Here is a 26,696-nt window from a genome sequence, read left to right on the forward strand (position 1 = left end):
GCAATAAATAAAACAAGAAACGGTCAAAGGCCTTACGATGGGGGATCAGACAAATTGTAACTCAAATCATTATCATAAATCTAACTTTTAAAGAAAGCAGAGTTAAAGTTTGTCTTTGCCTTAGCTCATTCAGCATTCAGTCTAGGTTTACTTTGTGACTTTCAGTTTTCTTGTTTATGATTTGATAGAACAAAAAGATTAATAACATTTTTGAAATCTTTGTGTAGTTCTGTAACTTTTTTTCACGTGGTTTTTGTCCTTCATGTAAGTTTCTATCTTTCTGCACCGGCGCTCAACAAAAGAAGTTGTCAAATGAACTTAATAAAAGCATTTTTCCTTTTATGTAAAAATTTACAATGTAATTTTCCACTGTTTTATACTTTTGAATGAAATCCGTCCTGACCATCCTGTTATATGTTATTTTCTGAATATTCAGAATATGTTATATCCTGTAAACAAGATCTCATGAGTCCCCAGTGTAGTGGCAGTGAAGTCAGCAGAGGCGTCTGAAATGTGTCACGACAAACTCAAGGCTACGTGAACATATTTGAGTAACAATGGAATGGAAATCCATTTTGGCTTCCACAGAAAGGTGAAAACTGCTTCAGCTGCTTTTGCAATCACTCACCTTCACACTCGACTCATTTTGATATCCTTGGCAAGACAAAAAAGAAAAAAAAAACATATATAAAGGTTTTACTAATTTGTATCTTTTTAAAAAAAAAAAAAAAACTTTGGCAAAAATAATCTTTCCAATAATCTTCTTTCCAGACTCTTACTTTCATTTTATTTTCACTTTCTACTGTACTTTCCGGTAAGTATTTTTAAGTACAGAAGATTACACCCCTAATTTAGAAATGTACCTTTCAAATATTGGGGAAAGAAAACCCTTAAACCAGCTGTACTTTCCTTAACGGTAACTAAGGCTTGCGTATATGTTAGTATAAAAAATACAGAGTCCCAACATACATTTCTGTGTGATTTTATCCTTCAAATTGCAGCAGGATGAAGCAACAGGTTTGCTTTGTATATGTCATCATAACTTATTCATTTAACTACAAATTAATAGACATGTATTTAAATTAAGGAAAATATCAACAATCACTGTGTCAACTAAATGCTTGTACCCCCTCAAACCTGTGAGATTCCACATCTGCAAGAGTTGGTGTATTAAGTGTTCCAAAAGTCATTATTTTATTAAATGCAATTTTAAATGTCCTATAAACACTTACATCACACTTCTCAAAGGCTCACAATACATTGTTGCCAACTCTGTTTTTGGTTCAACAATCTTATGGTATATACCCCCATCTGCAGGTCATTAGTGGTAAAACATCTACTATGTGAGAGGTAGTGGGACAGTGTGTGGGTTTTGCAATAGCAGTAAGACTGCTTAAGATGTAAAACTACTCAGTTTGCGAAGCACTCTAAAAAATATGATACCTTACAGCTATTATCTTACAAAAAACAGAACGATAGATTAATCACAGTTTGGAGAAAACATCCTGTAAATGCTGTATAGGCAGCACTTAGTAAGAGCTGTTTATTTAAATACATGAAATGATGTTAAGTCATTCTTTAATAACTGTTCAAGCCATATCTTTGCATCATTTTAATGAGACCGACCTAAGGACCAGTGATCTCTTTTTAGCCAGCTGTTCAGGCACCACTGTATCCAGCAGCCTCCTCACTAGGTCCAGGCGTCCTGTCTTGATCAGAACCCTCGATAACTCTGTAACCTCTGCCGTGTGTGTCGTATAAAGGTACCTCAGCTCAGCCTTCACTATGTCCTGAGAGTACAGCTCCTCTGCCTTGAGCACCCACATTTCCAGCTGAGTGATGACAATGCCAGGGTCAGGGTGTCCCTGCATGAACAGAGTCAGGAGAGCCTGTAAGAGGCAGCGCAGGGCTGTGGTGTCTCTGCTCCCTTGTTTCTCTAACTCCAGAGCTTTTTTGAAGCAGTCTACGGCGTTCTGCTCCTCACCTTTCACGAGGAGGCAGCGTCCTCTGAGCACATGAAGTTCCGGTAAGCAGTCTCCCAGCTCAAACTTCAGAGCGTGAGACAAACTCACCAGGGCACTATTTATTGCACTCTCATCCACCAAAAGGCTCTCCTGGAGTGCATCTACACCCATGTAGTAGTATACCTGAAATGAAAAAGATCAACTTGAAAGCCTTGTTGGGACATGAAACACAGAATTTGACCAGCTTTGCACGTTATGCTTTTACCTGTGCCATCTCCAAATGTGTTCGAAGACAGGGGCGTACACCGAGTACTTTGTCTAAGTCTTTTCTAGCTTCAATTAGCTTCTGTCGGTCTGGGATTCCACCATCACCAAGCTTTGCCTTCTCGAGGTCCCCCATGTACAGGATTATATTGATCTACACAGAGAACATGTTGTCCAAATATGTAAACTTTTTACATGTACTAGCCACTTTAAACTAATACAGCTATTCTGGCCTTAAAAGGAGCTGTCATAGCAACTGACTTGATTAGTCGTAGCTACAGTACCTTGGCACGGGTGCAGTGAGCCTGCCAGTTGAGTTCTGGATCTGGCAGCACATTTAGGGCCATATTGCAGATCCCTGTAGCCATTTCATGTTTACCCAGCAGAGAGAAGACTCTGGCCAGAAGGTTCAGGATAAATGCATCGTCACTGGCCATATTTATGGCCTGGAAACACAGACAGAGCTGTTATTATCTCATCTTAAAAGGGAACAGTGCAGCAGTATTTCTTAAACCCATCCATCCATTCGCTTCTGCTTATCCTTTTCAGGGTCTGGAGCCTATCCCAGCTGTCATAGGGTGAGAGGCGGGGTACACCCTGGACAGGTCGCCAGTCTGTTGCTCATTGTTAAACCAAATGAGCAATTAGTAAGTGAGTGAGTTAATGACTTGTTCAGCAGTTTTTAGCTGAAAAAAACCTTCTGTTGTCCTAGTTAGATACATATTTTTCAATCTTTTGAACTGAAAAGTCTCAAATAAAAAGCATTTCACTCACTGGCCCTCATTTTAGGTTTGACAGCATTTTAGCAGATAAAGGTGAATGGCTTAAACATGAATTGAGCTGAAGTTTGGGGAAGGCCTCGGAGAGGACTGGCAGCGGCTCCCGGGCCTGGAAGATCACCGTGTACTAAATAGAAGTGAAGAAGTGAAAGAATTGAAAAGGGGAGCGAGGGAGGGGCACAAAAACGAACAGCTTGTAGAACTGGGGGAACATATATAGGTAAGAACCTGAAGGAGCGTGTTCGGAGGCGAGGCCCCACTCCTGAAATTCAGATACTTTATCGCTAACAAAAGTCAGATGACAGGCTGATTGCAGAGGTTTAGTCCTAACAGTTTGAGGGAAAGTAATTGTTTTTTTCCCAGCTTGGTGAGAGGTGCATGAGTTAACTCACAGTTCCATAACAGGACAGAGGATCCGAAGCCGAGAAACCGCAGTCGTGTATGGACATGGGCACAGGGGAAAACTCCTTCTTCCTTTCTAACATGATGCCGACATAACACCAAGCTAGAGCTGATGGGAGAGACGAGAAGATTTGGTTTTTCAGCTTTTATTTTTTATAAATAGCATGTACTTGAGGAAATAGACAAACGAACTGGCCTGTAGTTTTAACAAAATGATTTCAGCAACAAAAACTAGTAGCTCATTGATATGGATAATACACCTTCACCGACTTGCAATCAATAATAATAATGATAATATGATAATGATAATAATCATAATAATCATAATGAGACTGTTGGGACTATGTTGAATGTTTTTCTCTTGATAATAATCTTTCCCTTGTGCAATGATTGACTTTGACTTTCCAAATTGTTTGGGAATGACCTCTTCAGACTGACGCGTAGACAGAATTGGTTGTGTAAGATCATTGTAGACGTTCTTTTAGAAATATATAATGTCATGATCTAATATGTTGTGTGTTGTAGTTTTAATCTGAGACCTTTAAGGACCACATGCGGAACAGATTTGTATTTCTTTTTTCTCTCTGACTCCATGACTGAAAGCATTTATCATGACTGTATTGATCTGTCTTTAGTTAGTTTGTATAATCAGATTTTAAATACAAACACCTTTTTGCAAAATTTTGCACAAACTAATACATTTATAATCAATCTCTGATTATTAGAGTCTGGTGTGGCCAGTCTTCATGAACACCTTTAATTTTGATTTTTTTTGCTGTACTGAAACTTGAACATCTGTAAGAACTGTGGATTAATTTCAATACAATACTGTCACATGTTTACCTTTGTGCTGTGTTTTCTCAGATTCCAGTGTTTCTTTCAGAAACTGGAGTCCTTTATTGTAGTGCGAAAGTCTGGAGTACTCAGAATCCTCTTTGGTCTTTACTATGTTGTCCAGCCTGCAGACAGAAAATAACTTGAATATTTTCACACTGTGTGGTGATAGTAATCTAAATCATATCACCCTGTACCTTATGTAGATTGTTGCCATTTTAAAATACCAGCTTCGTTTTTCCTCTATCGGTATCTGAAAAACAGCACCACAAGTTAAGTAATACCCCACTTAAATGCTCCCTACAACATGAAACAGTGATTTGAAAGCTCTTATCTGCTACTAAATTTGTGATTTTAGACTACAACAAAGTAAAATGGCCTCATTGTCTTCCTGTGTGTAATCTTTTGAGCATTGTCATATTCCTTCAGTTAATTCCAGTAGAAAAGCTAGAATGATGTGAATGCTCACCATCTAACCAGTCATTATATCAGTGCTCCGCTTTGTCTTTACACTCTGCAATGTGATTCTTGGCAGTTAACCATGTGTTGTCTCTTTATTTAAAGTATTCATATCTCTCACCAGGTCACCCCCATAATGCAGGGCTCTGTTGTAAAAAGACAATGCAGTGTTCAGTCGCTCTCTCAAGTCGTCGTCGCTGTCCAGCTCTATATCGTACGGAAAGACGTAGGCCTGCTCGACCAGGCAGCGTGCAGCCATAATCCTGATCTCATCCTGAGACGCCTCACCGCCGTCTAAGCCCATGAGGTTGGACACTTTGTCCACACACTCCCCTGCATCCAGTTCTCGTCCCAGCTTGTCGTACACGTAGCCCAGGTTTGCCCAGGCATTCAGATTCCCAGGGTCCTCTTTGCAAATGCCCCTGAAAGGCCAGAACACACAGACAGTGGGGCTTAGAATCAGGTCCAGATTAACATAAAGAGCTATCAGATCCAGGAGGCACTTAAAGACATTTCACACAGCATCTAACTAAAAAAATAAGAAATGGCAGCTGTGAGTGAAGTTGGAATGTTAACTATAGAATTACCAGCTACTGCAGTTATGACTATGTTGCAATGGGATAATTATCTTTTCTTCATTTTCTTGTTTCTTGTACTGTGCAGTAAGAACTGATAATTGTATATAGTGACATATTAAAAAAGGAATACTTGTGGATAGTTATAGTTGAAAAATTAAAGTTCAATGTATAAAGATGTATGTATTCATATATTTATTTATATGTGTTCACACTGTATAATCAAAACAGACATGTATGATGAACTAGCTAGGGGTAGGAATTAATAAGCATTTGCTTCCTCCCACTCTGTTTTGAACTGGGAGTGGTCAGCATTTTTTTTCTCCATGTGAATAGGATGGCTTTCAATGATTTCACCTTTATTAGTTGTTTTTTTTGTCCATTATTGTTACTTATATGTTCAAAATATAGATCTGATTGATTCATTACGATAGGAGTGAACACAGACACCTGGCCAGGTAAAACTACCTGGCCAATTGCTGTGCCAGTTGAATGACACCTCCTGTTTAGTCTTTAAGTGAAATTTTACATAGCTTACATGAACAAAGTTCTCATACTTGCAAAGATATTTAATCTAAACTCATTTTTAGATTACTACTCAAACTAAGTACTCAAAGGACTAAGTGGTCTGTCCTTCACCCAAATGATGATGGATGGATGGATGGATGGATGGATGGATGGATGGATGGATGGATGGATGGATGGATGGATGGATGGATGGATGGATGGAAAGGTGGATGGATGGATGGATGGATGGATGGATGGAAAGGTGGATGGATGGATGGATGGATGGATGTATTGACAGAAACTGACATTTCTGTCACCTGCAGCTGTGAATAGTGCTGTCAGCCAAATGCTAACGTGTTAATATGACAAATGAGTATTTCTGATTTTCATTATTTACCAATTCTTCTTAAAGATACTTTTGACTTGTCTCTTGTCACAAAGGGTTATAGCAGCTAATACCACATAGTTTTGTATTTCTGGCTGGCATTAAACCAGTCTTCTGTTGCTTGCAGAAAAATGGGTTCAACTTGCAGCACCATAAATGTGTCGCTGAATCATACGATAATAAAAGTGTCAATAAATAGTAAAAATTGGATAATCGAGCGCCATTTTAATGTCTAAAGTCTGCAGAGAGCTAAGTTACTTGAATTAAAATAAAAATGTGTATGATGTTTTTTACACATATAAACCTTCTTCACAACCTTCACAAGGCAGCAAAAACAAAAGAAAGAAAAGAAAATGCCGTCAAGATCTCTGAAGAAATCATGTATTCACTGTGTATTTAATATCCTTCCTCTGACTCAGTGAATTTTCTGCATATTCTTCCTTAAAAAAAAGATGGCAGTGAATATTCACCTGAATATTTCCTCAGCAGTGTCCAGCTGTTCCAGGTTAAAAGCCAGCAGGCCCAACAGATTTCGCACAGCATATTGCAAATATCCAACTTCTGCTTCTAGCTCAGCTCGCAGGCTTTCCTGTCTTAAATAAGTGTCCCGATGTCTCAGCTTCACTGGCCCAGTAGGATCACAGTTAAGATTTAGATCCAGGTGGAAGTGACCAGGGATGTAGTCCATGTCCTCCATGAGAGTCTCAATGTCCTCTGTGTTTTCCCTTTCTGTGGCCTCCATCTTCTCTTCTTTAAGAAACGCTAAAAATGCTAAAAAATAATCTTAACCAGGGTAATGGTTAAGGTAGCAGAAGATCGTACCTAAGAACACACCTTGTCCTCTTTAGTCGACTTTCACATAAGTCACTCTTGTGCTCCAGGTTTGGACAGGTTGAACAGGTTGGGCTTGGGAGTGACTGGGAGTGGAAAAGAATGATAACTGAAGATAGTGTGAAGCTGTTGAAAAAATATGTTTGCCCACCTTTTTATTCTTATTGCACAATCAGAATTCTTGAATACATGAAATCATCTATATTCATGTTTATTGTCTGGAAATAAAACTGCCACACTTCTGTTCAGCCATGTTTCTTTGCCTAATTTGTATGTGCGAGCGTGCGTCTCTCTCTCTGTGTGTGTGTGTGTGTGTGTGTGTGTGTGTGTGTGTGTGTGTGTGTGTGTGTGTGTGTGTGTGTGTGTGTGTGTGTGTGTGTGTGTAGGTGGGTGGGTGGGTGGTAGGGTGTATTAAAAGTCCCTCGTGACAGGATGATTTAATTTCTGACTGAGTTTTGTAAAATTATCTTTGTGTCTTTGTTTTGAGAGATATTTGAGATTCTTTAGCCTTCCCTCTAAGCCTGTTTTATCACACACAAGAATGCAAACCATCACACTCAGAGTGACTGAGGAAACAGTCAAACCCAATCTGTGTTCTTAATCATTATTTGGGTAGTAAGTATGATTTGAAAATGGTATTTTTTTCAAGGCATAACAAAAAATGGTCAGTTATAAAAACAAAAAAGAAAGCGTGTGTATTGGAGATATGCAAATACCTTCAACAGTTCAACAAAAGCAGTGAATCCCTGTAAATCCTCACCTTATCATTCTGTCTTTGAAAATCAGATAAAGATGAGGTGAGCACTTTCTGTTACTGCGTGCTCCTGCGAACAAAACCAAACTCTTCCACTAGAGGGTAAACTTGCATTGTGATAAACCAGCCTGATGGTGCAACAAAGGGAGCACGCTCGTTCAGTGTTACAAGACTTTACTGACACTGAGTGCAACATCACTTTTATCAGAGGAAAAAATCTATCAGATAACGTAGCTAAAGGCAAAGCTCCAAGCTTGAAACAGCATAGGAATGGGTGTCATAGTCTCAGGATTATGTGCTGTGTCTAAAACTTGAATCTTTAGTTAACAAATGTGAGTTTTGGATTTGTGTTTAGGTTTTTCTGTATTTGAATTTAATTTTTTTTTTCATATTTTATAATACTGAGGCTCATTTTTATTACACGAGTTCTAGCTACAGTTTTTTTTTCATACCTTGTGTCAATTTTACTTCCTTCTTTGCGTTTGTCTTGATTATTTTCACCATGTTTCCTAGTTACCCTGTTTCCCATTTCCAGTCAACCCTCAGTGTGTAACTAGTGCATGCTTTTTGTTGTGTTACGTTCCTGTTGTGCCTCCCTGTAGTCTTTGTGAGCTCTACTGTTTGTTTAACCCTTTATACTCTGTTTTGTTGCATCTCTGGTTTTTGTGAAAGTAAATTCCAGTAGTAACAAATCAATATTTAACATGAACAATAAAAATTTAAGACACCCAGGAGGAGCTAAAGTTAAATAAACTTTATGAGTTTATGAGTATTTTTTACCATAAACTAAGTTAAGTTTGATAGGATAGCTTTCCAAATTAAGTTTTCAAGGTTTCCCTGCAGATCAGGGGTCACATTTGTGGAAAATGTACTGTACATGTCTGGTGTTGTAATGGTATTTCACCACTCCTCGTAGTGGCCAGTGTTACTGCAAAATAAGCAAACTAACATTAAAATCCTTTGCTGTGGTTCTGAATTGCAGCACTTTTGAAAAACAAAGAGGGAGCGTTTACACAAAGGTCAGCGAGCAAACTATCCGCAGTCCTAAACATGCAGATTTTAGTTTGACTGGAAACTTGAGCGCTTGAGGCGAACCCACGCAAATAAAGAGAGAACATTCAAACCCACATGCAAAGGCCTCAGTCAGGTTTGCACAGTGCTGATGCCTCTGAACGACCGATCAGAAAGTGTTGTATAACATGCATTTGGTACTGTAGATCTCCCTCAGTGGGCAGCCCTTTTTTCCATTTGTACCATGTGGGTGTGCAGAAATCAGAATTTTCTGCTCTCAACAACCGTTGCCATGGTGGTCATCATGGATACCAGGCTGATAGCATGGCAACATAATGATTACAGATGCCTGTTTGTATGACTGTACGCCCCAAAGAAGCAAATTTAAAGGCATTTCTGTCGTAAGTGACCACATGCTTAGTGATACATTTTGAATTCTCATCTAACAAACACAAAGAGGTTTATAATAGTGACCTGACCCCCCAGAACACCCATCTGGCTTTTGTTGTTTACTCCCACCTAAATTGAGATTATAATAGATGTTTCAAATGCAACATGTTTTGCTTGTAGACTAACACCCTGTTAACCTCCTTAATTGTTTTGATGTCAGTCTTAACCTCATGCACAGACAGTGTATTATGACTGACATATGCAAAACCAACACTCAGCCTGACAAACAGCATCACATTTTTGCACAAATATAGCATTTTTTGTGAAAGCTGCACCTGTGTACATTTCATTAAGGGTCTTTAAATTCATTTCTGCAGTCGAGTTAGGATGCTTGGAGCCTCCAATGAGATGTGAGACTGAATACACAGGAAAGTGTCATTAAACCAGAGATCTCTCCAAGCTGCTCTCTCCTCAGCTTTTGTTAAACCATTACAATCAGTGCAAAATACTGGTTCTAGAATCAACGTAGCTTAAATAATGAAAAGTAGACATAGTCTTATATCCAAGCTTAATCTTCATGCCATTTCAGAAAGAATGAGACAGCCTTAATCCAGCTATTAACCCATTTTTATTTGCTACAAATTTAGCCCCCCCTACCTTTCCTAAGTAGAGTCTTCCATTTTGTCCGTCTGAGACAGACATGCACAATCACTAGCTGCTAATATTTGGAAACCCCTGCCTTTGCATCTCACTTCATTGCTGTCCACTACAACTGTATTTCCACTCACAGTCAGCTTCATCCTGGCAGCCCGAGCAAGTGTTCACAGTGAAAAGCATCTCTTCAGCTCTCCAGAGGCCCTTCCTGACTGCAGATTATGCCACTGAATGTGTCTTTGTGGTGTCTCTGGTTGTGACAGACATTTGTAATAAGAATGCAGCATTTTCAGTAAGTTATAGCAGAAAAAGATTACTGAAAAGGATGACTATAATCATTCCTTTCTTTCTTACATTTTTTGATATGTATCTTTATTAGTTAGCGCCTGGAAAACAAAAATCCAGTTATACATCCAAAGCCATAAGGAAAACAAAAACTTGGTGGAAAACCTGTGCCTGCTGTGGATCTTATTGAATTGTCCTTGACAGCAGCATTTAATCTCCTTTGTTCCAAAACATTGACCCACTGGTCTTTTAACCACAAGCTTTAACCTGAGCTCCAGTTCCACATGAGGGGGTCCAGGCCCGTTAAGGAAAAGTCTGCCTGGGCTGAGTTTGTGTGGGCCGGGAGAAAGTTTCCATATAGAGACACAGGGTATGAGTAAGTGTGTGTTTAGTGTATTAAGAGTAAAGTAATCCGGCCTTTGCCACAGAGATCTGTTGTATTTCATTACACTGATTAGACTCTTCATTCCTTCTCTTGGGCGGTGACCCATGTTAAAAGCTTCTAAGTTACAGCGGACCACGAATTCTAAAATAAATTCTAAAATAAATTCTAAAATACATTATTAAACATTTGACCAAATATTTTTGATTTAATTAATTTAAATGAAAACATTAAAAAATATTTAATTAGCTCCCATTTTAATTAATTAATGCATCATTAATTATATTTTCTATTCATTTTGGCACTTGGGGCCTTCCATACATGGTCACACCATCACCTGCTGTGTTCAAAGAAGAGCCTTGCTTTTCTTTTTAGTGCACAATGGACAAAACTATGAGTCCACATCTTTTAATCTTTGAATTCAGGTGTTTTTAGCTTTATGAAAGCCGTGCAATCTGTCTTTACAAGCATTTGTGAGAGAATGGGTCGCTCTAAAGAGCTCACTGAATTCCAGTGTGGTGCTGTAACGGGATGCTGCCATTACAACAAGTTCATTTGTGAAATTTCTTCCCTCCTAGATATCCATGATCAACTCTGAGTGGTATTATTACAATGTGGAGACATCTAGAAACCACAGCAACTTAACCATAAAGTGGCAGACCACGTAGAGCAAGGGAGCAGAGTCGACGACGCTCACAGTTGTAAAAGTTGCTAAACCTTTGCTGACTCACTACTGCTGAGTTCCAAACAAAATTAAGCACTGGGAGCATCATGCCATGCGTTTCCATTACTGAGCAGCTCCCTGAGTGTAATGTGTCGGTGGCCCACTGCTTTTGTCTTTTTAGGGCATTTCAGATGTTTAGATTAGTCCTTTTTAATAGTTTATTAATGCCCACTTAATTTTTGCGTGGAGGAAAAGCTATCAAGTTTTTCACAAAAAGGCAAAAGCAAAAATAAGAGCTTCATCTTGTGCTTTTGTCCTTTTGCCTGCATAAATGTGGACAACAGGCAGATGGATACAGACATCACATCTTCACCCAAAGGTCGCCTTTCATGACTATGTTTAGATTATGTTTCTGTTCCATGATGCTCACACATATAACTGGTTGATGTTCACATATATAACTTGATTGGAGTATCAATATTAACAAGCTTATCTTCTTCTTATAAAACGCACAGACGTCTTTGTGCAGAAAGGAGGATAAAAGGACTTTTTTGTTGTTTTTGTTTTACTTTGTGCTTGTCGTTTTATTTTGGTAGTTCACCGTTTTCTCCGGTACAGAGCTTTCACACAGATTGTATTTTGAAAGTTTTCCCGGAAGCTACCGAGGCTTATCGCTGGTGACTTGACGCTATCGGGTCTCCTCTCCCACTCTGCGGTTCCTGATCGCTGTCATCATGCAGGTGGAATCTGCGCAGTGTGGCTCAGCGTACAGATCCCAAACACCAGCCTCACCGAGCTGCAGCTCAGGACTCGGGACTCCGGAGATCAGACTGCATTTACAGCTGTAAAGGAACCAATCAAGGAGGGGAAAGCAACAAATTGGATTTCCCCCCTCCGCTATCACTTGATGACCATCAGCAGTTTAGATACAGAGGCTTCATCAATTTAACACAACATGTTGACTGAGTTAAAATAACCCACATATCGAGGATTTCTCTCTGTATCATACTGCTGGAATAAGCTCACACTGCTGTGTTGATACTGTCAAACAGTTTTCCTTGCCTGGCGCAGTCCAACTCAGCAGCAGTCGCATAGGATGCCATACAAGCCTATAGGAAGTGACTCTCGCAGCTTGACAGGGAACAATCTCCGAGGAACCCGAAGGACGTAATCTTTGTCCTGCGGATCTTATCGGTGTAAAAACACTCATGGCGATGGACGAAGGTACTGTCAGCGAGAGCATCCCAGACCTCAAAGACATAGAGGCGAAAATCGGCCGGAAGACCCCCGAGGGTTTGCTCAGGTGGATGCGGGAAGAGTCGTCCTCTCTCCGGGCAGACGCCAAGCTGGCCCTCGCGCACGACACCGGTAAAGAGACCGGGATGAAGAGTTTGGATGAAAAGATAAGAAAACTGAAGATGGAGATGGTAAGAATCCACAGTTCTCATATATGTGCCCGCAGGATGCGTGGCAGACTCTTGTTTTCCAGGATGTGTCATTCACGAAAGTCAGCCAGGTACAGAGCTGTCATTATGACGATGAATGCTGAGCCCGGCTCGGCTCCGGCAGACAGCCTTGTTTCGAGTACTTGAACATTTATCAGCAGATCGGGTTGTCATTGCTGGGGTGTATCTGAAATTATGTGCAGGTACAGAAGCCTGCACAGCTCCTGAGAGCCCAGAGACAGAGGTACTTAACATGTTATCTGACTATACAGCATGCCATTTTTAAAATTTCCTTACTTCTCTTTATTAAGTTCTTGTTTTCTGTTCAACTCTTTATATTAAAATAACTGAATGTATAAGTAACAATCCATAAAGTAGTATAACAGTATAATTTTGACCAGATGAACCTAAACCACGTCATGTTCACATGATCACTAGCCTAACACAATAAACTGTAGTGTAACGCTCCACTTGACAGCTGAGAAAAAATAAATGACTGTGTTTTATACTCCAAGTCGTCCTTCCTGCTCCCACTGTGCGCTCAGAGCCCACAGTGGGACTCACTGCAAAATGTCAGCATTCTTTAAAATGACCATATAATCTGTATTTCAGAAAGCGCTAAATGCCAAATAATTTTCTTATCCCGTGCCTCTGGTGATGAATGATACTTTAGGACAGTGAGATTTAAGGATGCTTTTAGGGCCCCTGCTAATTGTTAGGCCTCCGGTAAGCTCACTAACCTCAGCTTTTTGGATATTCCTTAATTATTGTGTGGGCTCACACATTTAAAGCTATAATAAGTAAGTGTTTTACCTTAATGTTGGGAATAATACCAGCCTCAGCATGATTTCTGAGTTCGCTGACTCGTAACAGCACCAGTAGCATCTCATTTGTTCCCACTCCTTCCCTCAAAAGTGTCAGTCTGTATGTAACTTGGGAGAATGTATACAGTTTTCCAGGAAAGTACATTTCTAAGGAGACACTGAGGGCAGAGCTCGGCAGATTATGCCTACATGACACAAAATCAAGTGGTTTAGCTGCTGGTTAGACACAAAGCAAGAGCAGGATTACTTTATTCTAATAACTTGCAATAGATGCCAACTTTTCTCTTATGGCTGTTTGTGGCTAAAATGTTCCTAAAGTTAGGTGGATGAAGAGTAAACCAACAAATTCTATTCCATATCAAGATGACGATTTTGTGTTTCACGGCACATGGGTGCCCCTCCGTGAGCCTGGTCTGCTGGATGTTTCTTCCTTTTAAAGGGGAGTTTTTCCTTCCCACTGTCTCCAGTCTCCAACTGCTTTCATATTGTTGGGGTTTTCTGAGAATTATTGTGGGGTCTTTACCTCACAATATAAAGTGCCTTGAAGTTACTTGTATTTTGATTTGGCACTATATAAATGAAACTGAATTGAATTGTTCGTTGCGCGAGCAGCTGCTATGATTTGTTTCACTACAATTCAGTACTGGAGCTTAAAAGACTCCAAAGTCCAGAGGCCTTTTATTACCAGTTGAAGCTACAGGGGCTGCTGTTATCACTGAGTAGCAAACGTTACATACGCCTGCTTTAAGAATTATACTTGCCAATGGATGTTTCAGCTTTTGGAAAGCTAAATGTTAGCATCAATCTCTCTTTAATGTCTTAGATAACGTAATTACTATGTTATCAACATGTCAAAATTAGCCAGTTAGGTCAGTGAAGTATTAATGTATTTTGAATCCAGCATAATTAAATTCTACGTTTACACCCAATGCAACACTTGCTGTGTCTTTCTGTACATTTCTTGTATTCTTTGGTAATGTTTTCACTTAGGATCGCCATAGGAGGTAAAATTAAAGATGTGACATTGACTTTGCTGTCGCTGTACGATTATGACAAAAATAATTTGGAATTTGTGGACTGATATCACACTTTTATACTCAAAGCACTCTATACAACACATTCACTTTCTTTAAGCTTAATGCTTTTTCTAACTACATTCACACTCCGATGGATGCATTGGAGAGCAACTTGGGGTTAGCATTTTGCCCAAGGATACTTGACATGCAGACTGGAGGAGCCAGGGATCGAACCACCAAGCTGCCGATCAGTAGGTGACCCGCTCTACCTCCTGAGCTACAGCCTCCCCTAACATGTGTGCAAACTAAATTTTAATATGAACATTGCTCTTATTATTAAGTAGTATAATACTAAGTAGTATAAGAAGAAAATCAGGAGTCTACATTCGATTATTAAGATGAATGATTAATGATGAATTTGTGACTAAATGCAACAGATGTAATTTTACTTTGACTGGACTTGAGTAATAAAATGTGAAGGCCCCTTGTATCCACTCATTCAATAATTCAAGCTGCTCTTCGCTCTGCCAGCAGCTGCACTTTGTTTGGAAATAAGTGGAGGTAAAAATGCACACAGGACCGTGGTGAAGGCGCTCTCTTCCTATTGTCTAGCTGCGCTTGCACCATTTATAGAAAGTAATTTTTAACATATTGCATACATTTCTATCTTCAGTCCACTGGGCTTAATTTTGGTGTGATACATACTCATATCATACCTCTGAACAAGACTGTTTTTCAGTTTCTCTTATTAAATGATTCCATCCCTCGTTTATCCACAGCAGGCCACTCTGTGTTTCTTCAGAACTGATTATTTCTTCTACAGCAGAGCTTCCGTTCAACAAGTACTTCTCTGTTTTCTTGTTTACATCAACCCCACCTCGCGTCAAACAGTGGAGGTCTGTAGCAATAATGCACCACTCTACAGTTGCCCCCCCCCCCAACCATGTTCATGTATGTCATACATTCCTGCGGCAGATGCAGGCATGCACCCCGTCTCCCCATCTGTGGTTGTGACACAAGAGCGTGTCGGCTGTCATCGTCACATTTGTTTAGTATTTTCTGCCACATGTCTTTGAGTTTGAATTAGGCTCGTATTCCTTGAGCCTGTGTGTGTGTATATCTTAGGTTAGCTTAAATAGCTGGTGAGTAATAAAACGCTTGCTCTTAGGTTGTTGTATCAGTTCAGGGCTTTTGGTGACGGGTGTGGTCTGAGAACTAACTGATGTAGGCTCGTGTGAATCCATTGGAAGATGGATCACAAAACCTTTTTTTATTTTTTCAGAAGTGGTGTGTGTGAATGACTCAGATTGTTTTTTCCTCTTTTTCCCACAGAAGTCTTAAAAAACCCTTTTTCACATCACATCTGGGCCAAGTGCATATGTAGTCCTACATCTGAGTCATATCTGATCTCTGGACATGTTGACCACAATGTCAACGGAAATACGCATACGCGGGAGGTTTAGTGTGAACATCACATGGGTTCTGTAGTTGCAGCTTGCCTGTCTGTAATTTTGTGACCAGAAAGGCGCATTGTAATGGTAAATGGTAAATGGCCTGCATTTGTATAGCGCTTTACTCAGTCCCTAAGGACTGCCACCTGAGCTACAGCCACCCCGTAGTAATGGATGTGTTAGCTCTAAAAAGCAAAAAGTCTGAGTTTTAAGGTGTTTTTTTTCTTCTCATAATACATATATGTATTGTAAACATGGCAATATTTAGATATAAATCAGAATATAAATGAATAAATGAGTGTTAGTGGGTTAGTGTGTACAGAAGAAAGCTCAGCTGCTGTTGTAGGTTGTATAGTACCTAACCTAATTGCATATTTAGCCCACATTTGTATTCACAAGGCATCCAGACTTGCTGGAAATCTGTTAAGACTATAGAAGCAGGCTGGACTGTTAGTAGTTTTAGTCATTTATCAAGTTTTTTTGCAGAAGCGGGAGGACAGAGAGAGAAGTGATAGTGATGAAGAACCGTTTTCTAACTCTAAGGGAGTGAAACTTTCAGTACAGTCCGGGCTGCTCCAGTATGTGAGTGTGTGTGCCCGCGTGCGTGTGTGCGCATGCAAGTGTGCATGGTTATTTCATCTGTGTGAGTGGTGCTGTGTAATGAGAGTGCAGAAGAAGAGATGGGAGCATCATCTGAAATCTGCTTAGTAAGATGTGCAGTACTAATGTGTGTGCTCAGAGGCTGCAGGGAGATACTAAATGGAAGAGCTCTCTCGTGCACACAGTCGTGCACACAGCCTAGCAAAGTCACCATGTTGTTTTCTTCCCCAACATTTTCTGCCATGCTGATAAGCTCAAACGAACAGGCGGGATGTTAATGAGTCGGCTATAAACTGCTTCTTTTTCCACTCTGAAAGTGTGTGTTTGTGTGGACCCTTCTGTTCCTCATTCATCTGTTACTTTGTATCCATAACCACACTGTGTGGCATTGGTGGGCTGCAGCATCTGCCTGTGTAAGATCAACACTGTGCATATTTGTGTGTGTGTGTGTGTGTGTGTGTGTGTGTGTGTGTGTGTGTGTGTGTGTGTGTGTGTGTGTGTGTGTGTGTACGTTACCACTAATATTGAAGTGTTACTCTTGTTAAATAGCAGGAAAAACAAGAGGTCATGTTACATTTCTAATACAGTACGTCTTTGATTTAAACAAACATGTTGCATAACTCTCAAGTCCAGAAAAACACACTGATTCGATTGGCCTAAAGTACAAAATATAAATCAAAACGAAACTACAGATCTTTAAAATTAGCCTTTAAAATTGTTATGGTCATTAACATCCTATTTCCTGTTACTTAGATGATAGACATGGATCATCAGAGACTTTTAAGACAGCCAGCTTAGAGTCACCAAACAGTGACGTAGGATCATTATTCAGGAAAGCGAAAGATACGGACACGTTTCTTTGCCCAAATGATACCCAGCTAGTTCAAAACCTAAAAACAATACAGTTTAACAATTAAGAAATCTGAAAATAATGCAAGTCATCACACAAGTGAACCTGAGTTGGCAGTTACTATATTTGTTCAAGAAAACTGTAATACTACAAAAAAACGAACAAAGAATTCATCAGATATTCGATGCAGCTGCTCTAAATGATTTATTATACTGTAGCTGTAGTGTGATTACTGACTCTAGCAGAGTAATGTGTTATGTAACTGCTTCCAGACAAATGTGTTCATGTGTTTGCAGTAACGGGTGACTTCAGAACACGTTTGTCGCCGGCTCGGCTCATGACTTGATTTGGTGGGGAAAGAGCTGAAGGCAGATAAATGTTGCTGTGAATGATTTTAGTGCTGCTGTTCATCTCTGCGGGAGCAGTTTGAAAGCATCTGTCTTTCGCATTCGTCTCCAGCAATCTCCACTCTCCACTTCACTGATCTAAACAGATTTACTGGATAGAGACACTCCTTTAAAGCCAGAGAAGACTGGCACTAAGCCTTACACACACACACACAGAGACACACACACTGAAGGGCCTTTTATATATAAGCTGCTTTGTGCATTTTATTAATGATCAGCATCTGTATTTTAAGCTACCAAAGGGCAAATGTTATGCTGTTGCTCGAGGTATGTCCTTACTTTTTGCTAACTCCTCCTTTTTTATTCACTTTAGCTTTCCCATGTCAGCCTCTCTCTGTCTTCCACCTCTGGGCAGATGAATGTCAGTGCAAAGTCAGCTCTCCGTGCAGAGCTGAGCTGTAGGGAATCAAAATCCAGTCTGTTTAATCTCAGGCTTCTTTCTCTAACTGGCTACTGGCTATGCTGTCACTGATGTCACAGTCAGTACAGGGTTTTGTTAAATTCAATTATTCCTGAGTGACCTGCAGCTCTTTTATTCCTCCACCACAATTTTGTTTCCTGTTTTCTCTCCATCTCATTTTGTTGCTTGTAACCATAATATCAGAGAGCCTGGTAGGTCTTCTGTCCAGGCTTCATTTCTTCTTATGTGACAGCAGGTTTAGACAGTAATGTTTGCAGGAAGTAGATGGACAAACAGAGAAGGGGCTACATCAGCTTTGAAGAATGAGCCTCTGCTCCTCTTTGTATCCACTGACTTGCATATTATGCTCCATGAGGGCCAAAATTCAGCATTTCTTTGTAGTTTGCGTTGCTATTTCATAAGACAGTGATCTTCACTTGGCTTTACTTGTGCTTACGGTGAAATCTCGCATGTTGCCATTCAGCATTCTGTCCTGTAGTAAGAAAGAAGAAAAGGAACAGTAAGAATGGCATTCAGACATGAATGCAGACAGATGGAGCAGCTGGCGAGTTACGGAGGGCCAGGGCTGACCTTCTGCTGCCTAATGGAGACTAGAGGGTCTCTGCAAGGACGCAGTATGTCTGAGGGCCCGAGTTAGATTGGGAAGGTGAAACAGCAGACACGGGCACCAGGGGATACGAAAGAGAGAGAGAGAGCAGTGACTGTGTTTATGTTGCTGGTATTCCAGCTGGCAGTAATTCAGCAATCTGTTAGGTTGCTGTGAGATGATAGGAAGCCACATGGGACAGTGTGCGTCATGGATCATACCCTATCACAATCTACAGGATGATGATGATGATAAACTTTAATTTCGGACATGTAAAGCAAAAAAACAAATAAATACACATATACATTCATTTATTCACACACATACATATGTGCACAAACAAAATCAACATAACATGAAATGCCAACTCAATCATCATGTCTGAAAGAGAACAGGAAGAAGACTAGAGGAGACTAGAGGGTCTCTGCAAGGGTCTCTGCGTATTAATCACTACGCGTGCTCAACACTCTCATCCCCACAGCTTGACAGAAAATGGTGTCCATAAAAGTACTGAAGGAAAAAAAAAGTCAGAAAGGTGAATATCTAGAGTAGTAAATTGTCCAACAATTATAACGTGTTCTCGTTGTAAGGTTCAGAACGCTGAAAGCATTTCGGGGCACATTGCGGTTCTCCATTTGTTCTGTTGACTCTGAAAGGGATCAAAGCAACGTTAGAGAAGGAAACCCTTCAACAATTAAATTCCCTCAGATGAGATCACTCAAGTGTTGCCATCAGTCGTCTTCTTCTGTTGATATTCTTAGAGCTAAAAGATTTTCCTCACGTCCCACTGTGGGCACCGTGTGCTCCAGCTACAGTATTTGCACATTTTAAGACCACAAGTACTCATTTACACTGTTGGTTTGTCTGTGTTGTGTTTTTTGTTTTTTTTTTGTTAATTAACTGATCAGATACCAGAAACACGTCTTCAAGTTATTTATTTCACTGTTAATGTGGAGAGCTAAAGATAAAGATACCTAATGATGTTATTATGACGTATATTTTGACACTTTATGAAGCAGTACTTTTTGTGCTTTCATTACACAGTAATAAATATTTCCTGAGGCGGATAAATATTACAAAGATTTTAGCAGGGATCCAAAACAAATGAAGTCTTTCTTCTGCACCAGAAATCTTTTAATATGAAACAACGAGTTTGACTTGTTTGCAGAGTGCAGGTACTTGTCTTATTTGATAATATAAAAGGCAGGAAAATTAGCTTTCCAGAAACCTGTGGGTCTGCCAGCTGGTGCGTGGCTTCATGCTGAGTAAGGAAGCAGGAGTGTGTTTGGCGATGTACCGATGTTTCAGGAAATGCAAAAAACATGATTAATGATATTAAATCCTTAAGGCTGCTTAGTCCCATTCACATTAAACTTTGTTGGCCCCACTTCGACCTTTTTCATCCTTTCTTTGATGTGCACGCTTGACTTTGTTGTGTAATTAAATGCTTCAAATCAGTCTCAAAGTAATGAATATAGTGGGGATTGAAACAAGTCCCACTTGAAGAGCAGCAGAGCAAACAAAGCAGGAAACAGCTGACACAAACATGATGGATTTCACTTTTAGCAAAAAGCTGGAACACGTGGCTGTCATTGTTTAAATTTCATTACGAAAAAACTTTGCATATTTTAATATGTTGATTTGTAGGCAACTAATCTATTTTGTGACCTCAGTAAAGAAGGCATGCAGAGTTGAGATGACAAAGATGATTTCTTTTACATTTTTATTGAAGATTTTCCACTAACACTTTCTGAGATATTGTGTTAAGAGCAAATGCCATATATCTAGTTGTATTTCAGAGGCAGTAGCCTTACAGAAGAATTATTATCCCCCCAAAAAGCTAAGGTGTGGCAGCAAGGCCACTCACAGATGGTCCCTCTGCTTGTGTAAAATTACATACTCAAATGCATCTCTGGTGTATAACTTGTTTTAATTTCACACATTGGTGAATTTGGTTAATACACAGTATAAAAATATCATCTCTAACCAACCACCCAAGTTACCCAAATTAATATCGCAGAAAAAAAAATGACCTGTTGCGACAGCAACAGTTAAAGTCAGTGTAGTTCTGCAGCAAAGTGTTCATAGACTGGTGGAGCTCATAGCTTTGTTAGCATTGTGCCACCTCAGCGCTGACAGGCACGGAGCTACTTTTATTGCCACCCTCATTAAGCACTCGGTCTCTGCCAGCCAAAAACCTCAAGCCTTGAGCCCCACCCCAAAACTTGTGTGTGCCAGGATGCCGGTGGGTTCATACCCACATATTCATGAACAAAAAGCTGTATATACATATATATATGTGTGTGTGTGTATTAGAGCTGTGTCTGCCTGTGTAATTTAGCATAACCACTGACTTTGGCTTCAGCATTTACCAGAACATTGACCACACAGCTCAATTCTCCTCCAGTAAAGAAAGTAAAATGAAACCCTTCTATTTCATCTCATATCCACATTTTTTTTCTTCTGAAGTGTGTTGCCTGTGTTTACTTGTGATAATCAACAAAAAAGCTGGTTCCCATAAGTTCAATCTTGTGTGTTTTCTCCACAGTTAAAATTACACTCTGGATAAGGTCTGGTTATGGTTTAGTCATGCTGTGGTTATGTTCTACAAGTCACGTGAGCCATTTCAATCTTTCACAGTACAGACTAAGTAAAAGGTTTTTGAGCAAATGTGGTAAGCTCAAAGAGAAAGTTAGTATTCTTTAGGTGATGGGCACCAACCAACTTTGAGCATGCAGTGATTAAAACTGCTGCTTCCCATTGATGAGTTTGACAATTGTTGGTTACGTTTTTTTAATCATGATGCACAGAGCCGGACTCTGTGGTTGGCCTGTGGTGCAGCCCAAGGTTCGAGCATGTTACGGCATAAGAAGGAGAGACTGATGAGCCAGTATGTGACAGCTGTGCCAATCAACCCACCCTGACTCTGCTCCCTAAACCATCCTGCCCTACCTCTCCCTCCTGCAGCTGAGTCAAACCACACTTTTAGAAAGATTCAAGAGGTCAAAGTATTCAGCAGTCTTAGAGGAAAAAACGGTGCAGAAATGATCTTTTCTTAATACCCAGTTTAGAAACCACTGATGTCGATCAGCTTCCTGCTGGTTTGATACTGAGGAAGATGGAGGAAAACCACTCAACATCAGTGGATTGAATTTGCCATAGCTTTTTCTTTCTTTCCTTTTTTTATACCAAGCAGCCTGTGGTGTGGTCTTAAACAGTGAATGGCTTATCCAAAGGTCAGCCACTACCTATGCATAGAAACGAAGTATGAGACATATTAATTCATGCTCACGTGCACCATTTTCCATCTGGATGGAAGAACGTCAGGCTTTTAAACACCCCATAGAGCAGCTTTCTTAATTCTTCTGCCAGTGTTTTCATCAGAACTGATAAACATGAGTAACTTAGTAGGTTGGATCAATCAATTCATTCCATCAGACTGATTTATTGATTTATAAGGATCAATTAAACTGTTACACTTAAACTCCAAAAGGTCAGAAAGATCTTAGTGGCCTGAGGCCTCTGCTCGGAGTTTTTTGGGGTGTTAAACTTACTCAACACTTTATTATCCCAATGCTGTGTTAGCGCTGGAATATACATAATGTTACACTTGCAGGACTTTCACTTTTCACAGTGCGATGTAGTAAAATAAAATATAAAAAGACTGTAAAACTATAATTGTATATTTTGTCTGTCTGACCCAAAATTATCTGAGATGAAATACACAAATATGTATAAATTACCACAAATTTTAATGATTCCCAAAAAGGGATACAGCCAGCCTCCCGGGGCACAGTAATAGACCAGCAGAAAGTGATACATAAGGAGGAAACTGAAGAATACTTTGAAATCAAAGGCTCAAAGCCGAGGTGATCTCAGTGGTCAGAGCTTTGAATGTTGTTGCCATATATCACCTCTGGGCTCTGCACTTTGCTTTGAGAACTTCTGCAAATGTATTCTAGGGAAGAATTTTCCATGACTGCAGCCATCTTTCTCCTTCTAAGTCACCATTTAGCTTTCTTATCCTCCCACACACATATTGTATTTGAAGATACCCATGGCTGCTAGAGGCCCGCTGAAGCAATTATTGCTTTATTTATTTATGACAGAAGTTGTAGATTAACTTTTGAATCCTTTGCACCATTTACAGCATTTAAAAGTCAGCTGAAAAGGAAAAAAAGTCTTTTTCTCGACTTTCTTTACTAATGCGTCTTACTTTCCACTGTATCAAATTTCCATCTCTCACTAGCTTCTCCTACAAACTCAGCTTCAGTCACATTCCCTTGTAATATCCATCTGTAACCTTGTTTCCCCTCCACCTTTACTTTGTTTGTTTCCCATTTTTAGTATTGTGGACTCCAGGCAGTTTCTGTTATTAGTTTCTTCCAATTAGGGTAATCTGGAATAGTTTAATAGCATTATAACGGTGTTTGCACTTGTCCCTAGAGCCAAAGCTGACAGCTTTACATAAATATGTGCGGTCTCCTAGGTTCAACATCTGTTTAGATTTCTCTTTTGTTGCACATTGCACACTATCAAAACATGACCACTGTGAAAGTAAGCATGCATCATTATTGTAAATTTAGAATATCTCCTTTATTGTGTCCGCAGGCTCACTTGCGCTCGGTGGACGTTAAGATCCTGCAACAGCTGCTGGCGGTGCACGAGGGCATCGAAGCAGTGAAATGGCTGTTTGAGGAGCGCAGCACACTGACCAGCCGCTGCAGCAGCCTCACCAGCAGCCAGTACAGCCTGGGGGAGGGACCCGACACCTCTTGGAGAGGCTCCTGGAGCAGCTTGCAGGACCCCAATGACAAGCTAGACAACATCTCCATTGGCAGCTACCTGGACACGCTGGCAGACGACATGGATGAGTACTGCCCTTCCAGCTCCGAATCCGTCATCTGCTCCACCACACCTCTAGTTTCAGAGGCTACTGCTGGGGGCCGCATGGTGGGAGGCTCCGTGGCCACAGCCACTGCAGCGGTGTCAGGGCCCGTGTTAGGCCTGAAGTCCGGGTCTAGTGCTGTGGGAAGTGAGAATGGTACTGGGGTTGGAATTATTCCAGAAGTGAAAGGTGGACCTGGGAATGTTGCCATTGGGAAGGGAACTGGAGGAACTGAAAGTGGGAAGCCAGCAGCTCCTGGCAGCTGTCCACAAGCCAAGTCTGAGGGCCTCAAGCAAGGTGCTCCTATCTGGACCAAGACTGCAGAGACAGATAAGGGAAGCCCCATGTTTAAGGTCAGTACTCCAACGCAAGGCCTTAAAGCTAATGGTGTCCTGGAGAAATCAACCACACAAAGAGGCAGCCCGACCCGCACCTGTCTCAGTGAGAAACTGGCAACCAGCCAGAGCCCCAAAGTTAAACCTTACAAAAATGGAAAGATTGACTTGGACACGTGCAAAATGAATGGCAAAATGCATCTGGAGTACGACGCCCACTGGCACTGGGTGCAGTCGCAAGAAGATGTGACGTTTTTGTAAGAAGAATAATCACAGAGAGGGACTAAAGCCACTATTGAACACTCCTTCTGCAACATCAAAACCCAGATCACTGAAGATTAAAAGAAGAGTGCACTGATGTTGTGAAAGGCACATAATGGGGCTTTCCCCGGTGAAAGACACTGGGTATGAGAGACAATTACCTGTTTCTTCTTTTGTTCCTTCCTGTAACTGCACTAACTTCCTATAAAACATTGATGTCAGTATTAAGGGATTTTGGACCATATATAGCCAAACAGGGGTGCCTCACAAAATCAACTTTAAAATCCTGTGTCACAGATTTTCCTCAGGGTCTTTTTAACAATCCCTGATATTATTTCAGTTTCTTTTCTTTTACGTTATTTTGTTTTCCTGAAAAATAAAGCACAGTGAGACGATCTGCCAGAGAGCTGAAACATGACTTCAGATAGTTTGACACATACTTTATCGGCAAGTCAAAATTGAAACTTTGCCTTGACTTTGACTTTTTAAAAAATAATCTAGGAACAATATTGCCACCAATATATTAATTCTGAACCTTTACAAAAACTAGTTATTATTAGTTACTTTGTATAATCAATTTAACATTTTGTGGATTCTGTATGAAAGTAATTCCCAACTTTTTATCTTTTATCCTCTTCAAATGAAAAATTATTCAGTTATGGTGATAGTTTCTGGGTAATAAGGTAAATGTAGCTGTGCCAGACGATAAAAAATGTACTCCTGGACTAATTTGTAGAGGTATTGGAGCAGAAGATTTAATGCAATATATATAGACAAACGTATCGGGCCACAGAGTCCCTTAATCCTTCAGGTGTTTTTAGTTTCATTGTTCTAACTCTATAACATCAAGCACCTAACCATGCAGTCTTCCTTTACAAACATTTGTGAAAGAGTGAGTTGTTCTAAGGAATTCAAGCATGGTACTGTAACAGGATACCGCTGTACCACTGTTGCAATACGTCAGGTTATAACACGAAAGTGTTTGGGAACCACAGCAACACAGCCTCAAAGTGGTAGACCACATAAAGTTACCAACTGCTAAAAGTGCACCTGGTATAAAAGTCACCAATGCTCATCTGACTCAGCAGTTGCAGACTTTCAAACCTCCTGTGATATTAACATCAGCACAACATCTGTGTGCCAGGAGCTTCATGGCATCATTTCAATGGCTGAGCAGCTCCTGTTGGTGTAATGTGTGGGTGGGCCGGTACTTTTGCCCATATTTTGTGTATTTCACAAATCAAAAGCAAATGTGTGATGAGAAATAACCAAATGTTTTGTGTATTTAACTCTTTTGTTTCTTCTGAGCTCTTCAAATTTACCTCAGGGCCCATTTGAAGGGGCCTGACCCTGAGGTTGGGAATGACTACCGCACTCCACAAACAACAGCTTTTATGAACCCCAGTGTACTGCATATAAGATAGTAGTAGAGTCACTCCCGACGCATAATATACTAACGATTTGTCACGTCCCGAGGCGTTCCATGGAAACGCGAAAGGTGACCTTCCGCGTTTCTAAGCTACGCGCCAGATTGTGCGATTTAAACAAATTAAACATACATATGTAGAGTCATTCCAGACAGTTCTCATGTTTTCCAAACTCATAATATAGGGACGTGTTGGGCAGCCGAAAGCATAATATACTGACGATTTGTCACCTAGTGTTATGCTTTGGGAGTGAGAACGTGTTGAGCAGTAATAGTGTAAAATCAACCTCTCATTGAAATCCTAAATAAAGATTGCTATATTGATCCTTGTTTATTGATAATATATCACTACTCTTCCAGTGGTTAATGACCGCCTTATTGTTTCAACAAAAAAATAGAGAAACAATGTGATTTTCTCCCCAACTGTTTATCCCCAAACACTTTCCTGATCAGCACTAGAAAATATGTCAAACTTGCAATAGAAGACGAAGCACTGAGATAAAAGTTTAACACATTAAAAAACAAAAAAAGTGCCAGTGATAGCATTTGTGTCTTTGTGAAGCTAATCCCTTCAGTGCGTTACCAAACATGTGCACGATTGTATAGTCACTGAGTTGTAGTACAGCTACCAGTGCACTGGTTACTAGTTGTGACTGGTTATAGGCAAATCTTGACTTTGGATGAAAATCTTTCTTCTGTTTTGACAATTACGCTAACCTGTATTAGTTTTCTTTAAAGCAAATGTTGTGCCTGATTGGTGTAAACCTTAACTACATATGCCTGTTTGTTCCCTGAGATGACTGCACTGTTGTGATGATAATCTTTTATTAGTTTTGCCTCTCCGTGGGCTTTGCTTGCGTGTACAAATAGCTAGACCAAAAGTCTGTGTGCTATTCAGTATCGACTGGTAAATGTGTTATGCTGGCTGGGTGGATATTGCTTGCCCTGTGCTGACATCTTTATTGGTTGATTTGTGAGCAGTACGCGGAAGACTGAACACAATCAGTGAAGAAAAGCAATATTTCCTGAAGGCTGTCTGCTGGCTT

The 26,696-nt window shown here is 40.2% G+C and overlaps 2 protein-coding genes across 3 annotated transcripts; one reads left to right on the top strand and one right to left on the bottom strand.

The window, feature by feature from the left end:
- Positions 1-966: 966 nt before the first annotated feature.
- On the bottom strand, positions 967-7,048 carry ttc22 (tetratricopeptide repeat domain 22). 2 transcript variants are annotated; one of them, XM_026148394.2, is made up of 9 exons: positions 6,640-7,048; positions 4,824-5,124; positions 4,441-4,496; positions 4,253-4,368; positions 3,400-3,518; positions 2,513-2,674; positions 2,230-2,382; positions 1,985-2,147; positions 1,726-1,865 (listed from the first exon to the last, which is right to left on the bottom strand). In XM_026148394.2, exons 1-9 carry the CDS (start codon positions 6,909-6,911, stop codon positions 1,855-1,857), a joined length of 1,353 nt encoding a protein of 450 aa, XP_026004179.2. In that variant the 5' UTR covers positions 6,912-7,048; the 3' UTR covers positions 1,726-1,854. The 2 variants fall into 2 exon arrangements, with proteins under 2 accessions (XP_026004177.2, XP_026004179.2); XM_026148392.2 differs by having other exon boundaries at positions 967-2,147.
- A 4,762-nt stretch (positions 7,049-11,810) lies between these two features.
- On the top strand, positions 11,811-24,619 carry lurap1 (leucine rich adaptor protein 1). Its single transcript, XM_026147709.2, has 2 exons — positions 11,811-12,567; positions 23,352-24,619. Exons 1-2 carry the CDS (start codon positions 12,349-12,351, stop codon positions 24,222-24,224), a joined length of 1,092 nt encoding a protein of 363 aa, XP_026003494.2. The 5' UTR covers positions 11,811-12,348; the 3' UTR covers positions 24,225-24,619.
- The last annotated feature ends 2,077 nt before the right edge of the window (positions 24,620-26,696 follow it).

Source organism: Astatotilapia calliptera, chromosome 17 (genome assembly GCF_964374335.1).
Source record: "Astatotilapia calliptera chromosome 17, fAstCal68.1, whole genome shotgun sequence".
Taxonomy (NCBI): domain Eukaryota; kingdom Metazoa; phylum Chordata; class Actinopteri; order Cichliformes; family Cichlidae; genus Astatotilapia; species Astatotilapia calliptera.

Excerpts from the sequence above, each read along its gene's own strand:
- ttc22 (XM_026148392.2), bottom strand. The coding sequence starts at position 6,911 with ATGGAGGCCACAGAAAGGGAAAACACAGAGGACATTGAGACTCTCATG. Across the intron at positions 4,369-4,440 it reads ATGGCAACAATCTACATAAG|GCTGGACAACATAGTAAAGA; the intron begins GTACAGGGTGAT and ends TTCTGTCTGCAG. Across the intron at positions 2,383-2,512 it reads CTCACTGCACCCGTGCCAAG|ATCAATATAATCCTGTACAT; the intron begins GTACTGTAGCTA and ends TTCTCTGTGTAG.
- lurap1 (XM_026147709.2), top strand. The coding sequence starts at position 12,349 with ATGGCGATGGACGAAGGTACTGTCAGCGAGAGCATCCCAGACCTCAAA. Across the intron at positions 12,568-23,351 it reads GAAAACTGAAGATGGAGATG|GCTCACTTGCGCTCGGTGGA; the intron begins GTAAGAATCCAC and ends TTGTGTCCGCAG.